The sequence below is a fragment of the Delphinapterus leucas genome, chromosome X (genome assembly GCF_059928025.1).
Source record: "Delphinapterus leucas isolate spDelLeu-1000000601 "Yukka" chromosome X, BTC_Dleu_Yukka2, whole genome shotgun sequence".
NCBI classification, from domain to species: Eukaryota; Metazoa; Chordata; class Mammalia; order Artiodactyla; family Monodontidae; genus Delphinapterus; species Delphinapterus leucas.
The window spans coordinates 85,282,079-85,297,856 of record NC_143150.1 but is presented as its reverse complement, the minus strand read 5'-3'; the positions used below and the strand labels follow the sequence as shown (position 1 = coordinate 85,297,856).

At 45.2% G+C, this 15,778-nt stretch overlaps 1 protein-coding gene across 1 annotated transcript in view; it reads right to left on the bottom strand.

Annotated features, from left to right (window-relative positions):
• The window catches only part of ITIH6 (inter-alpha-trypsin inhibitor heavy chain family member 6), a gene marked incomplete at its 5' end in the record, with an annotated part of 30,898 nt that extends 20,469 nt beyond the window's left edge, over positions 1 to 10,429 (bottom strand). The window contains 2 exon segments of the mRNA XM_022563619.3: positions 5,424 to 5,540; positions 10,253 to 10,429. Coding sequence (XP_022419327.3) covers positions 5,424 to 5,540; positions 10,253 to 10,429 — 294 coding nt within the window.
• Positions 10,430 to 15,778: the final 5,349 nt, after the last annotated feature.

Sequence of the window (15,778 nt, the reverse complement as noted above, 5' to 3'; positions counted from 1 at the left end):
CCTCATGTGGTCAGTAGCTACTGTACTGGACACTGTTTAGAACATTTCTATCATCAAAAAAGTTCTACTGGACAGTGGTGGTCTAGAAGGTTCAAGTTCTATGCTTTCAGAGAGCTAGGATTCATGTGTTCTATGGTTTCTGAACCCATGATCAAGGATTCAATGATTCGAGGGCCCTAAAGTTTAAGAGCTTTACGACTCCAGGTATTTATAGCTACCTTTCAATGACTTTGCATGCTTTGGTTCTCTGTTCTCTCTAATCTGTTCTTCTACCTCAATTTCTGTTTCTTCCAGGCTGGTCTTCTCACCAGCCTCCAGATAACCTAGATTCTATTTCGTCTCCACAACTTTGTCCTTTACTTATTCATACCTTCATAGTTCCTTCAGTTGCTCTTTCTCTGGGCAGCCCTTCCTTGATTGCCTAGTCTGATCCATGCCCTTCGCACCCAGATATTCCCTGTCCCACACTATTTGCTGACTATCTTACGTGGAATATTTTCATTCTCCATACAGATCTTGAGTCCTCTGAGAACAGGGCTTAGATTGCTACTTCCTCTTGGCTCCCTTCTCCATGACAATACTTAGTATAGGGCTACGCTCAGGGAATACAATATGTAGGTTCTAGTATTAGGGTACAATTTATAGGATAATTGCTATGCTCCTGGCAGTGCAACTTTAGATGCATCAGCTCATTTCATCTTCACAGCAACACAATGAAGAAGGTACTAATATTATCCTCATTTTACAAGAGATGACATTAAGGCTCAGAGAGTGGAGTGGCTAGCTCAAGGTCACACAGCTAGTCATTGATAGACCAGGGACTCAAATCTGTATTTTGGAGGTGGTAAATCCAGTGATTTTAAGCATAATATACACCTTCAACCTTTTATAGAGGTGTGGATTCTAGAAACCACAGGAAGGACATTTGTGGCTTGCCTTTCTCTACATCTTAAACTGATAGAAGATGCCTTGAATGCTTTTAAGGGAATCAGAATATTTCCTGCCATAAGATGAACTCAGGGGATAAGTCACACATTCTGGGATCAGGAGCTGAGCACCAGGGACTTCCCTGTTGGTCCAGTGGCTAAGACTCCGCACTCCCAATGTAGGGGGCCCTGGTTCAATCCCTGGTCAGGGAACTAGATCCCACATGCCGCAACTAAGAGTTCTCATGTGGCAACGAAGATCCTGCATGCTGCAACTAAAAAAAGAAAAAGAAAAAAGAAAAAGATCCCACATGCTGCAAATGAAAAGATCCCACATGCCACAAAGATTCTACAAGCTGCAACTAAGACCTGGAGCAGCCAAATAAATAAATAAATAAATAAATATTTAAAAAGAAAAAAGGAGCTGAGCACCATATTCCTGCTTCCATTGAGAGGGCTGACACATAAAGGATGGCTTCCCTGAGAATCTCCTGTTATCCAGGGACAGATTACGTTTTTAAGAGTATGTTGTTTAATCTCCTATTACTTTGAGATTTTCCAGCTATCTTTCTGTTGCTGATTTCTAGTTTTATTCCATTTAGTCTGAGAGCATACTTTGTATGATTTATATTATTTTAAATTTGTTAAGGTGTGTTTTATGGCCCACAATGTAGTCTGTCTTGGCAAATGTTCCACATGAGCTTGGGGCAAATGTGTATTGTGCTGTTGTTGGATGAAGCGTTGTGTAGATGTCAGTTAGATTCAATTAAATGATGGTGTTGTTCAGTTCAACAATGTCCTTATGGATTTTCTGCCTGCTGGATATGTCCATTTCTGATATAGGGAAGTTGAAGTCTCCAACTATAATAGTGGATTTGTCCATTTATCCTTGCAGTTCTATCAACTTTTGCCTCATGTATTTTGACACTCTAATGTTAGGTGCATACACATTAAGGATTATTATGTCTTCTTGGAGAATCGACCCTTTTACCATAATATAATGCACCTTTTAATCCCTGACAATTTACTTGCTCTGAAGTGTACTTGGTCTGAAATTAATATAGCTGTTCCAGCTTTCTTTTGATTAGTGTTAGCATGGTATATGTTCTTTGCATCCCATTACTTTTATCTATCTGTGTCTTTATATTTAAAATGGGCTTCTTGTAGAAAACATAGTTGGTTTTTGTTTTGTTTTGACACTGACAGCTTCTGTCTTTTTTTTTTTTTAATTTTTAAAATTTTGTTATGGTAAGAACACTTAACATGAGATCTAGTCTTTTAAATTTTGAAGCAATTTTTAAGCAATTTTTAAGTCGGCCGTACTGTTTTTTTTTTAAACATCTTTATTGGAGTATAATTGCTTTACAATGGTGTGTCAGTTTCTGCTCTATAACAAAGTGAATCAGCTATACGTAAACATTATATGGAAGCTTCTGACTTTTAATTGGTGTATTTAGACAAGTCATCATTAAAGTGATTACTGATATAAGTAGATTAATATTTGCTATATTTTAAACTGTTTTCTCTTTGTTTCCCTTTTTTTTTCTTTGTCTCCTACTCTTTTCCTGCCTTCTCTGGTTTCAGTCGAGTGTTTTATATGGCCCCATTGTCTCTCGTCTCTTAGCATATCCATTATGTTAAGAAAATTTCTTCATGGTTGCCCTGGAGTTTGCAACATGCCTTTACAACTAATTCCAGTCCACATTCAAATAACACTATACAGCTTCATGAATAGTTCAAATACCTTGTGACAGAGTAGTCCAATTCCTCTATCTTGTCCTTTATAACATTGCTGTCATTAATTTCACTTATCAGTAAACTATATTCACTGAATACATTGTTGCTATTATTATTTTGAACAAATCGTTATCTGTTAGATCAATTAGTTAAAAAATAAAATATATTATTTTACTTTTATTTATTCTTTCTCTAACAATCTTCCTTTCTTTATGTAGATCCAAGTATCTAAGCTATCCCGTTTTCATTCTCTATGGAGAACTTCTTTTAACATTTAGCTGTGCAAGACAGGTCTACTGGTGACAATTCTCTCAATATTTGTTTGGCTGATAAAGTCTTTATTTTTCACTTTCGAAGGACAATTTTGCTGCATACAGAATTCAAAGTGAGTGGTTTTTTCCTTCAACACTTTGAATGTTTCACTACACTCTCCTTTTCCTTGCATGGTTTCTCAAGAGAAATTCAATGTAATTCTTATTCTTGTTCCTCTATAAGTAAGATATTATTTTCTGTGGGCTTTTACAGGATTTTCTCTTTGTCTTTAATTTTCTGCAGGTCGAATAGGATATGCGTACATGCACATTTCTTGGTATTTATCCTGCTTAGTGTTCTCTGAGCTTCCTGGAGCTGTGGTTTGATGGATGTAATTTATTTTGGAAAATTTGTATCTGTTATTCCTCCAAATATTTCTTCTGTTACTTTCTTTCTTTTCCTTATGGTATTCCCATTACACATGTTACACTTTTGTACATGTACACAGTTCTTGGGTATTTTGTCTTTGTTTTTTTTTAAACATCTTCATTGGAGTATAATTGTTTTACAATGATGTGTTAGTTTCTGCTCTACAACAAAGTGAATCAGCTATACATATATCCCCATATCTCCTCCCTCTTGCCATCTCCCTTCCACCCTCCCTATCCCACTCCTCTAGGTGGTCACAAAGCACTGAGCTGATCTCCCTGTGCTATGTGGCTGCTTCCCACTAGCTATATATTTTACATTTGGTAGTATATATAAGTCCATGCCACTCTCTCACTTCATCCCAGCTTACCCTTCCCCCTCCCCGTGTCCTCAAGTCTATTCTCTACATCTGTGTCTTTATTCCTGTCCTGCCCCTAGGTTCTTCAGAACCATTTTTTTTTTTTTAGATTCCATATATATATTTTTTTTCATTCTTTTTTCTCTTTGCTTTTCAGTTTGGGAAGTTTCTATTGTCATATCTTCAAGTTCATTGATTCTTTCTTCGGCCATGTTCAGTTTCCTAATGAGCCCACCAAAGGCATTTTTCATTCCTGTTACAGTGTTTTATATTTCTAGTATTCTTTTTAATTTTCTTAGGATATCCATCTCTGCTTAAATTTGCCATCTGTTCTTGTATGTTGCCCACTTTTCCCATTAGAACCATTAGCATATTAGTCATACTTATTTTAAATTCCTGGTCTGATAATTTCTAAGCTCTGCCATATCAGTTTGGTTCTGATGCTTGATTCATTTCTTCAGATTGTGTTTTTCCTTTTAGCACTCTTTGTATATTTTTGTTGAAAGCCAGACATGAGGTATGAGGTAAAAGGAACTGAAGTAAATAGACCTTTAGTGTGAAGTTTTATGTTTATCTTGTTAGGAGTTAGGTTGTGTTTGTTGGTTGCTGCAGTTGCGGGTGTCAGAGGCTAAAATTGTTTCTAGAGTCCTTGTTTTTGTTTCCTATGTTGTCTTGGATTTCCCTAGAGACTCTTTCATAAATAGACTACAGGCTTCCAGTTCTTTCAACTGTAACCTCCTGCTTTTACACAGGAACCCAGCTAATATGGTGGTCATGCATGGGGGGAGGAGAAACATTCTATAGTTCTAGGATTAGGTCTCAGTCTTTTAGGGCACCTAGCCCCTGGAATATGCTCCTCACAAGTTCTTTCAGCTTTTATCCTGCCTTAGATGAAATGGGAAGACTAAAAAGGTTTGGAGTTGGGTATATCCCTTCCCATACATTAAAGGCTAGAGGAGACAGTTTTCAATACTTCCCTTCTCCCAGTTTGGTTATATTCTCATAAAACACAAGTCAGTTAGCCTTAGGTCGGATGGGCTCTGTGGTTCAAAATGTCAAGGTAAAAAGGTTACACTGTCCCAAGACACTAGAACTGTATATTTCTAGAACCCTAGAGTACTATAGTTTGAAACGCTGCTTCCAGAACTTCATGGATTCAGGCTCTAAAGTCAAAATCTCTTTGGCCTATGGCTCCAGGATTCTGTTTCAAGGGTGCTCTGGTAGGTGGGGTACAAGACTGAAGCCTAGATGGACCCAGGACTCTATGGCTTCTAAGCCCTATAAGGCCAGTGCACTGTATTCTTCTGGCTATATAGTCAAACAAAACAAAACAAAACAAAGCTGTGGCCCCTTGACAGTTCTGAATCTAAAATGACTACAGTTTTAATGTTTTTGACTCATGCTTTATGATGCCAGAGTACTCTAGCCCAAAGTCTCTATGACTCTGGGCCTTTATGAGACCTGGAGGTTTGTGGTTGAGGCTCTTGATGGGTTCAGGCCCCATAGTCCTATGTTTCAGTGTTCCTATGATTCTGTGGCTCCATGTCTACGTGGCTCCTGATATGTAAGGTACCAAGACTCTAAGGTAGGCCTAGGCCTATAAGGTCCAAAGGTGATGGGATGGCAGGGTGTCTTGTCTCAGGGAACCACTGTACCAGCACTCTCTGCTTTCTGAGCTTTCTAAATCAAGAGCAATGAACGATCCCCAGGGTCCTTGTTACCTGCTTCATTTTGGTACCAAACATGGAGCCACTCGCGTCAATAACAAACACCACGTTTTTCTTAACAGGTAGAAAGCTTCTGGGTGCAAAGTAATGAACAAAATAGCCATCGCAAATCTGGAGAAAAAGAAGTGGAATCAACAAAAACTGTGAAAGCCAGTCTAAATCAAGTCCCCTCTTATTTTGCTGCATAAAACCCTGCTCTTTTCCTTCCTAGGCCTTATCACTGTTGCTATTAAATAGGCATTTGTGGGATTGTTTGCTCAATGTCCATCTCCTCCCCCAGAAGTGTATCTCTGCTGGTCAGGCTGCCAGCCCAGGGCCTGCCCCTGAGCTGTGGAGAAAATGAGACTGGCTTGTGGCCCAAGGCTCCAGGGATCAGGATCTCTGTAATATGTGAGTTCCTGTCTGTGAGAGCTGGGCTTGCATAGTCTTGAGGGCCCCTAGGGACGTTTTGCCTGGGCTCCAGGAACTGAGAGTGTTGTTTTAACCTCCCTCTATAGAGTGAGCCTGAGGCCCGGCTCCATTGCTGCCAGGGGCTGGGAGTTTGCAGGGCCTCCCTCTCCTCCTTAAACCTCCTTTCTGCTGTTGCTGGGCAGAGCAGGGAGGGGAGGAGGGAGCAGAGGCTGAGTGAGCTATTTGTTCAGAGGGGATTGGTTAGACCAGGTGCAGATGCCTTGGGCTATCGGGGATATGATTGGCTGCTGACCCCCTTCCCCCACTCCATCTCTCCTTCTGCAGAGCCTGGGGCCGGGGACAGTTGAGGGAAGGGGAGGGGGAAGCTGGAAGGGCCCCCAGGACCAGTGGCAGCTCAGCCTAAGGAAGTATAGGCTTGCTGAGGGTCTGAGCTGCCCAGGAGCCTGAAGCAAGCTCTGTCCTGGGATAACCAGCTTATTCTCCTCTCAGCCCTTCAGGCATTCTCTGGTCACAAAGCTGGACACACTATCTCCTCCCATCTTGGAGGGCGGGAGGGGGGTGGTGGAGAGCAGGAAGGAGATGGGAGGACATCTTGCTCTTCCCCTCCACCCCAGCCTTTGAATTAATTCACAAGCACAAGCGTAGGCTTTGTCTGCACTTTTTCCTGGCACTCTACAGCAGTTCCCCAAGCCCTGGGTCAACCATCCTGCAACTGCCCAAGCCACAGGCAGAGTCCAGCTGCCCTTCTGTGTTCTTCCCATACCTGGGTAGGTGAGAGCTTCTGGGAAAATCACGTTCCTACCTCTCCATGGTCCCAGGCTCACCAGTGACGCCACACCTCACATCCTATTATATAAACCAGAGGCATGACCCAGGTCACCAACCTCTCACACTCCCTTCAGCTGTCATGCCACCCCATTCTCAGGAAATGCCTCCCCTCCCTCTTCATGAAAAAATTAAGGACACCAGGCCATGTCCCTTGGATTGCCCACCCCACCCTTGCGCAGGGTCCACACACCTATATGCCTCCTCCCTCTACTGAAAGACAAAACAATCCTTCCCTGACCCCATGCATGCCCAGCCTCCAGTACCTCCTCCACCAGCCAGACTCCTACTCTCCAACCCAGCCCATGCACCCGACTGGGTCTTCTTTAGAGTTTAAAAATGTTGGTGTCTTTTCCATCCACTAAGACAACCTCCATTCATCCCAATCCCACCCAAACTTCAAATCAGCTCCTTTCTTCCTGGTAGCATGCCAAGGTAATGAACTCGACAGCTGCAATTGTCTTCTCACCTCCGGTTTACTCCTCTGCCCACTGCAGCCTGGCTCCCACCCCCACCGCTGATCCACCTCTCACCAAAGGTAGCAACGACCAGTTGGTTGGAAAACTCAGTGGGTGTATTTCAGTTCTCATCAGACTGCACCTCCCTGATATATTTCACAATTGACAATCACTTCTGCTCCTCAGAAGAATCTTTTCCTCTGGGATCCAGAGAGGATGAACACTCCTTATTCTCCTACCAGCTCTCAGGTCCATCGGATTCAGTCTCTTTCTTCAGCTCCATTTCCCCCCTGTCCCTTAAACAGTGTTGCCTAATATTTGTCTGTCATGGCATGCAAAGAGAATGATTACGTTTGTGTAGCACAATGGAGGGAAGTGGTGGGGATTTACAGCCCTGAACAGGCTGATGGCAGCTCCGTGGGGCCAGATACCCCAAGGGCTGTGGAGATCAATAGCTCCTAGACTGGGAAGCTCTACCTTAGCAACTGCCATCCTGGGTCTGCTCTCCTGGCTCTATACATTTGGCCTGGGTCACCTCCCTAGCTCTCTTGGATTCAACCCCTGAATCTCCACTGCTGACCCCACAACTCTTTCCCCAGTCCAATGCTCTTCACTCTTCCCCCTCCACAGCTTCATACACACTCACCATTGGACCTGTTCCCTTGGATGGCTGAAGCCTCCAATGTATGCTGCCCAAACAACAAATTCATTACCTTCCTCCCATCTCAGCCTTGCGTGTCTTTGTCATTTAGAGGCACCATCATCCACATGGTCACTCCAGATACAAACCTGAGTGTCACCCCTGAATCCTCCTGTGTCCCTCACTCCTCACATCCAACCAGCCACAAATTCATGCTGGTTTGATCTGCTGGATATGTCTCAGGCCCAACCCGCCTCGCCATCCCAAACTAATGAAGTCCAAATTTAGGGCTCCTTTCCCTCTGGTTTCCCTGCTTCTCCTGGGGCCCCTCCCATCCATGCATCGTTGCAGCAGCTGCACGGTCTGGTCTTTCTAAACACAAACCTCATAGCGTCATTCCCTCTCAGGGCTCCCTGAGCATGTTCAACATAAATTTTATGTTCCTTATCAAGCCCCTGCAGCACTCATGGCCTTCAGTCTCACCTCTTAGCATTTCTTGGGCCTCAAATCAAAACTCCAGGAACTCCAATCCACTTGTAGTTCCCTACACACCCCTGGATAGTTCCAGCCTCTATTCTTTGTATCATGCAGCCCTCAGTTTACTAGACTGCCTTTGCCTTCTGAGAGCCCCCCTTCCCAACTTGGCACACTTCTTTGAATTCTTTAAGACCCAGGTCAGGCTCCCTGACCTCCTCACCCCTCATGATGGCTTCCATCATACTTATGTTGTCATTGACAAAGCACTTCTCATCTTGTGTCATTCTCGTGTCTCTCTGTTTCACCTGGAGACAGTGAATAAGATCTGTGTGTGATTCACTTCAGGGTTCCTGACATCAGCCAGCAGTGGGCATAACGGATTAGGTGCCCATGGAGTAAATGTGTTGGACTTTGAAAGGCGGGCATACTCAAGTAAAATGGGAGGTGAATTGAGGGGTTCTAGGTTGGGGGATGCAGGAATCATAGCACACAGTGGATGGGAGTATCAGTCGTACTATTTAATGCCTAGTTCCGTCTGTTCTATCTGTATCTTTACCCCAGGCAATGGTGGGAGAGGTAAAGAATGAACAAGCAGACAAATGTCTCAGTTCACACATGCACGCGCGTGCACGCACACACACACACACACACACACACACACACCAGAACACCAGGTTAAGGCCCTGCTGCCACCTACTGGCATGATACCCTCAGCTCCTATTCTGAGAGGGTGAATTCCTTCTATTCCCCTTACACAACAGGCCTCTGTTATACCTCTGTGCCTCTGCATATGCGATTCCCCTCTCTCTGCACGCCCTCCCCTTCATCCTATCGGCCCAGGTGGAGGTAAAGTCTATTCAGTTTTCCTATGCTAACTTAAAAGCCAACTCATTCAGGAAGGCTCTCGTGAAACCCTCCTCAGTGGTATCCATACGTAACCCATTACATATTTATACACAGCCCTTAGAACCTTTTATGACTGCTCTGGCTCTATGTATCGAGTTACCTCAGGATGGGACATTTCCAAAGGGAGATTAGGGGCTGTGTCCAACTCATTCCTGACTTCCCAGAGTCACTGAGGGCAGGACTGGGCTAGAGTAGTTTCCAGCTTGATGGAGGTGAGTCCACATATGAATGAATGAATGAATAAGTAAGTGCATGAGGAGAGGTGTAACCAAAGCACTATACTAGCCCAGAGCAGAGAGAGGAATTGTAAGTGGGGTGGGGTCATCATGGAGGTGGCACTGAAGCAAGCTTTTCAGGGATGAGGAGGACACTCACCAGTGGAAAAAGGAGGGAGAAGACATTCCCAGGGCGGCAGACAGTATGAGCACATACTCAGGCACAGATGACTGGCAGGTTCAGGTGCTTTGGGACATTGGTGTGTGGTGTGGCGTGGTGTGGGGCAGCTGGAGGATGGTTTGTGTGCTGGAGGCAGTGAGAGGTGTGGTGGGAGAAGCAGGCTGGGACCAGACCTCTCAGGCTGCCATGCAATTGTTGTTGTGAAGCCAAGGGTCCCGGATCAGCCTCTACCCCTCTGGTAGAGCGTGGGACCTCTGCACATTCTTCGTGAGTGTGTGAGCTCAGAATTTAAGGGCTCCCTGTTTAGGCAAATGGCTCAAGTGAGGCAAAAAGAATTTTTAAAACTTAGAGACATCCAGAAAGCCCAAGAGAACATGAGAGTATCAGAGCTGCAGAAAGTGTGAGAGACTAATCACTTGCCTTTCCGAAAGGTCTGGTTAAGAGTGGGCTATGACTTGCTTCAGTTAGGAATGTATTCACCTGGATCTTGATTCAGTTTATACAGTTCCGGGTGTCCAACCCTTTGGGGGACACATGTGCCTCACCAGGTGTGAAGTCATGTGTCGCTACACACCGTCCTATCCGTGTTCACTAGTCCTCACTGATCCCTAGGGAGAAACAAACGTGCACCTTGTGGAGGCCAGCGCCTTGTTTCCCAGGTCTGTCTGACTCCAGAGCCCATGCTCTTTCCATTCTCCCGGCCCTCTCACCTGCACGTCTCCAACGATGTCCTCCATGACTACATCATACTGGACCACGAAGTCGGCCCTGATGCCTGAACTGGAGAAGGCAGACTGGTCTTGCAGTGTCGTGCAGAAGGTAATTCGGACACTGGTCTCTCCCCTCTCAATCCTGGTGGATGGGGGCGAGTCAGCCTCACCTGCATGGGTGGGGAGGGGTTAGGTGGGATGGAGAGCTCACCAGGCAGAAAGCCAGGTAAAGGGACATCAAAAGAGGCAATATCTGGGGAGGGTGAGAAGTAAGCCCTGCACCACCTGCTGTTCCTTTTGCCTGCAACGCCCCTCCACCTGCCCAAATGCTACATTCCTCTCCCAATCCTACAACCAGCTCCCCCTACTCTGCCTCTTCCACGGGCCCAGCCTGACAGACCCAGCCCCCACTCAGCTCCCAGGCTCTGGCAGCCTGGCCCTCACTCACAACTTCATCCTGGCTCATTTGCCATCCATCCAGGGAGCCCAGTCTCTGGAGGAGTGTCATGTCCCCAGGAGCCTGGATCTCCTCCCGGAGAGACCGTGTCGTGTGTGTTGTGGAGAGAGACAGATACACAGTCAGGGCCTCGGTCTCCTCCCATGCCCCTTACTGCTGTGGGAAACTGCAGCCCAGCAACGTTCTCTTCTAGATAGAATTTCATGTGTTTTCTTCCCCCTCTGGCTTCTTGACTCTCAGAATCACGTGTGTGAATAAGACTTTTAGCGCCTCATGAAATCACAGATGAACTTCTGGTCCCGGATGTTTGCTGAGCTGGCCACAAGATCAACTCCTCTGGAATTTCAGCCCAAGACAAATGTCCATTTAGACATGCCTCTGTGCCTCCTTTTTTCCAGAAAATGGAAACTAGGGAATTCTGCTCCCCGCCCCCCTTTCCTGCTACAGCTGTCAGGAAGCTTAGGGGCAAACTGAGCCCCCATACTCTCTGAGACGTCTGCTTACATACATTCCCTTGGCTTCCTTCCTTTCAGAGGTCTTTGTTCTGTTTTATCCCCACAGGATTGGCTCTCCCCTCCGTTTTAACCTTTAAGGAGAAGGGGGGAGGGAGCTGCCATTTATAGCTTAGGGTTTAAGCGTGCAAGCTCCAAGGACTCAGATGCTGCCTGTGGGCCCCTGGACAAGTTATTCACACTCTCTAAGCCTCAGGCTCCTCATCTGTAGCACGGGAAGGATAATAGCTCCTCTTTCATAGACAGTGTTTGTGCGAATTCAATGAGATCATTTATGTAGAGCATTTGGAACCATACTTGGATCTTAGTAAGTGCTCGATAATGCTAATGATTACAGTTATCATCAGGTCTTCATTACTCTGTACCAGTGATTTGCAGAGAGGAATTTTCTCAAATTCTCACAGTGGTCCTGGGCCATCGATTGCACGTCCCCATCGTACAGATGGGAAAAGTGAAGCAGAGCCAGTGAGTGATTTGCCTGCTGCCCCACCTTTGGAGAAGGTCAAAGCTGGGATTTGAACCCAGGTCTGTGTCTGTCTCTCTCTTGTCTATATTCCATACTGTCTCTCTGGGTCAGCAGGATCCAAGTAGGTAGGACATCCAAAGCTAAACAGTTTAGCGAGAGTGGCCACATGACATGGGTGATTTCTCTGTGCCTGTCCACTTGTCCCTCAGCGGAGGCGTCTAGGCCGGACCAGTGGTTCTCCAATCTGACTGGACATCAAGTTCACTTGCAAATGGGTTAAAAAGATAGGTTCCTGGGCCCCTCCCCAACCTACTGAAGCAGACTCCAGGAGGGTGGGGTCCAGGAATCTGTATTCTGACACCTCACATAGCGATTGTGCTGACCGTAGCCAGTGTGTGGCCTTCAAACACCTTGAGATGGAAAAACAAACACCTTGAGATGAAGTTTGAAGCAAGCCTGGCAGCCAGGACATCTCTCTGGCATACAGGGCCTGAGATGATATCCTCTGGGGCAGTCTGCACTTCACACTGTCCTCCCATTGCCCTTCCATTCTCAGTGGTGATTCCAGAGGAAAGCAAGTGTGGGCTCTGAATCCCTTAGTAGAATAAATAGGAGGTTACTGACCAACTCATTCAGTCATTCACTCATTCATATTTACTGATTCATTTATGCATTTGCTCACATTACATTCACCCACTCTTTCCTTACTCACACATTCACTCATTCCCCTTTTCTTTCCCATTTACTCTCTTCATCAGTCAGAATGCCATCAAAAAGCAGATGGCTCGCTCAATCGGTAAACTGAAGATAAATTAGCGAAGACATAAGTCTCCTGGGGCACAAAGTACTCTGGGTGCTCCCCATCTACTATCTAATGTGACGCTCATGAAGACCAGGCTGGGTGAGCTAATGCTGTTCGCATGTTACAGGCAGCAGACATGAAGCCAGAGAGGGCCAGAGACATGCCCCAGGCCACACGGGGACCCTGTGAGGGAGCTGGGGCAGTTTAACCCTCTTCGCCTGTCTCTCAGTCAGGACTCCTTCCACCAGAGCACACTGACTGCTGACTCATATTCCGTAATTAGAATGCGTGTACACAATGCCTATATTTGTACATGAAAATGTGTGCCTGTAACTGTACATTTGTGCAGATGTTCCTCACACAACATCTGTGATTAATAACACGCCTATATGCAGAAGAAGGGTGAATCACTTGCTCATCTGGACTCCCACAAACCCAAGTGGTTCCTTTTGGTGCTGTCACTGTTTCCCTCACTGTTCTTGAGAACAGGCCACCCCAGTACCCAGCACGGCCATGAACACTGTAGTCACTAGCAGAGGTTTGTGGAATGAGCAAGTAAATGTTTGAGTGAGTTGAGTGAGCGTCTGTGACAGATTGGGATGCTGTGTGGGGCCTCTGACAGGCCCCAAGCAGAGAATCTAAGCACAAGTCTCTAGAGTTTTGGAGCATAAGCCATGCTCTTTGTCAAATAATTACCCTCCTTTTGAGAAACAGCTCCTGGCACCTGATGATTGAGTTAACAAAGTTAAATCACTGGCCCTGGTAGAGTTTGAACACCTAACCATGGGACCCCAAGTGACCATGTAAACTGAGCTGCCCATCCTAGGCTTGGTGCCATCTGATCCGACAAGCCATAAATTTGGACAGGCAATAACAACACTCCATCACCAAAGAGTAGCGGTATAAACAAAGTCAGTCTGGAGCAGGTCCTGAAAGCAAAAGCGAGTTATAGGAGGCACAAACTCCCATAGTCCCTACTCGTGCCACACTGCTTGCTCTCCCTCAGCTCACTTCTAGGCCCTTGTGGTGAGTTCCCAATAACCAGCTCACTGAAGAAGAAAAAACCCAGGAACATGGTTTGCAGATGATGCTGTATGATAAGTAGGGACTAACTGGAAGTTAACAGCCCCACTGAGATGTGACCCTGATGGGAAGTAAGGAAGGGAAATTCTCCTAGGAGCAAAACTCAGAGCTGTGCATCTGGTTGATCTCTTAATTCAGAAAGTGACCTGGCCAGGGGCACTGATAAATGCCAATTAACAGTCTTGTCAGATGGTCAGACACTGGGAAGGAACAAGATTGGAGAACTGAGCCATAACAACAAGGCAGCAAAATACTTAGAGAGCGCTTATTACATGTAAGGCACAGTCTAATTGCTTTGCGTACGTATATATGAGGAGTAAGTGAACGAATCTCTCGGAATGGGCTGAGTGTGAGAATATTTGTGTCTCGTGTGAATGCTTACAAAAGGGAGCATGATGACCCAGCCTGTAGAAATCTGTCAACTTCTTTCTCTAGACATTCCAGTGCTTGTTAGATGAGCCAGTGAAAAAAACTGCCATTGTAGAAGGGATGGATGGTGCCCAATTTCTCAACAGCAGAATTCCAATATGTCACCAATTCCTGGAGAGACCAACAAGTCCTTCAATGACAGAGGGACTGGACCTCTTCCATCAGGGAGTGGGCATCAATTTATCCTTATGGAAATAATCAAATATTCTGGAATGGATTTGCCTTCCCTGGTGCTTTTACCAGTACCACCATCCTTGGATTTTCTAATTACTTTATACACTTTGTACATCATTGAGATATCCCATACAATATTTTTTTTCTGGTCAAGGAACACATTTCACAGTGAAAGAGGTAAGACAAATGGTCTAACGACGATGGGCAATCACCCATAAGCAACCGCCTTTGCAGAAGGGTGGGATGGCCTATGGAAGATTTAGTTCTGGTGACAGTTAGGAAACAACACTTTGTGAGGTCTGGGGGCCATCCTGCAGAATTCAGTGTATTCTGTGAATCAACGACCAATATATGATGATCTTTCTCCCATAAACAGAATACACAGGTCTAGAAACCAAAGGGTGGAAATGGGAATGGCACCTCTCATCACTTCACTTAGTGAAACAATTGCAAAACTTTGATTCACAGGAAGTTGAGACTTCCACCTGGCCATTTGGAGTTCCTCATGACATTGAACCAATAGGCAAAAAAAAGGGTGTTTACTATGTGGCTGGGATGAGTGGTCCCAACTATCAAGGGGAAATAGGGAATCTCTCTGCTACACAATGGGGTAAGGAAGAGCATGTCTGGAACTCAGGAGATTCATTGCATGACCCTAGCACTGCTATGTCCAGTGGCAAAAGGTCAACGCATATTATAGCCAGCCAATACAGGTAGGACCTCCAAGAGCTCAGATTCCACACAGTCATTGTGGAGGCAACCTCTAGGGTCTCAGGAGCATAACGCACAACTTGCAGTTCAGGATTGCTGGACCCACTGGAGCAGGGCTTAATCTACCTTCTATATATGAGTATATGAGTCCCAGGAAATCCCCTTAGTACCTTCATCCACATCATACACAGTGATGATCCAAAGATTATCCAAATGATACAATACCCATACACTCACAGGTCATGGTGGTTCAATGTACAATCTAGTTCATAGCTTGTAGCATATCTAGAATGGGTTGCAAGGTAGGTAGAAAAGAAAAGGACATCACCCAAAAATTCCTAGACTGGAGGCTGGAGATAGTAGGTAATAAGATTTGGGGTGATCTCCTTTTGAAGGGATGAATGGCAATTGTACATGGATTAATAGCATTATGTTGGACCAAAGCATTTTTGAAAGTGTAAGTTTGGAGAAAAATATTGTTATCCATTTTGTTTTCACAAATGGTTGGTCTCTAGTAGATATTTCTTGTTTTCTTTTCCTCCCTCCCTCCCTTCCTTTCTTTTCTTCCTCTCATTCTCCCTCCCTCTCTCTCTCTCTTCTTCCCCGCACCCCACTCAGCATTCATTCTACCTTGTTTTATTCAGTCCAGGTGAAATGTTGCTGTAGGGTTTCTATTCTCAATGCAGGGGTAAAGGGAAGATAGGATGGTGGGTGATCACCCCACAAGGGAGTGAAAATTGGTCCTTGTGGGGGACAAAAATCACAAAAAACTTTCACAAAAATTACAATAGTTTGTGGCCCTCTAAAGCTCAGCCCTACCTGAGGAATCTTACTCTTTAATATTTAATTTCTGTTACTGGGTTTTCTTGGGTTTCACATGAGCAACAATGAG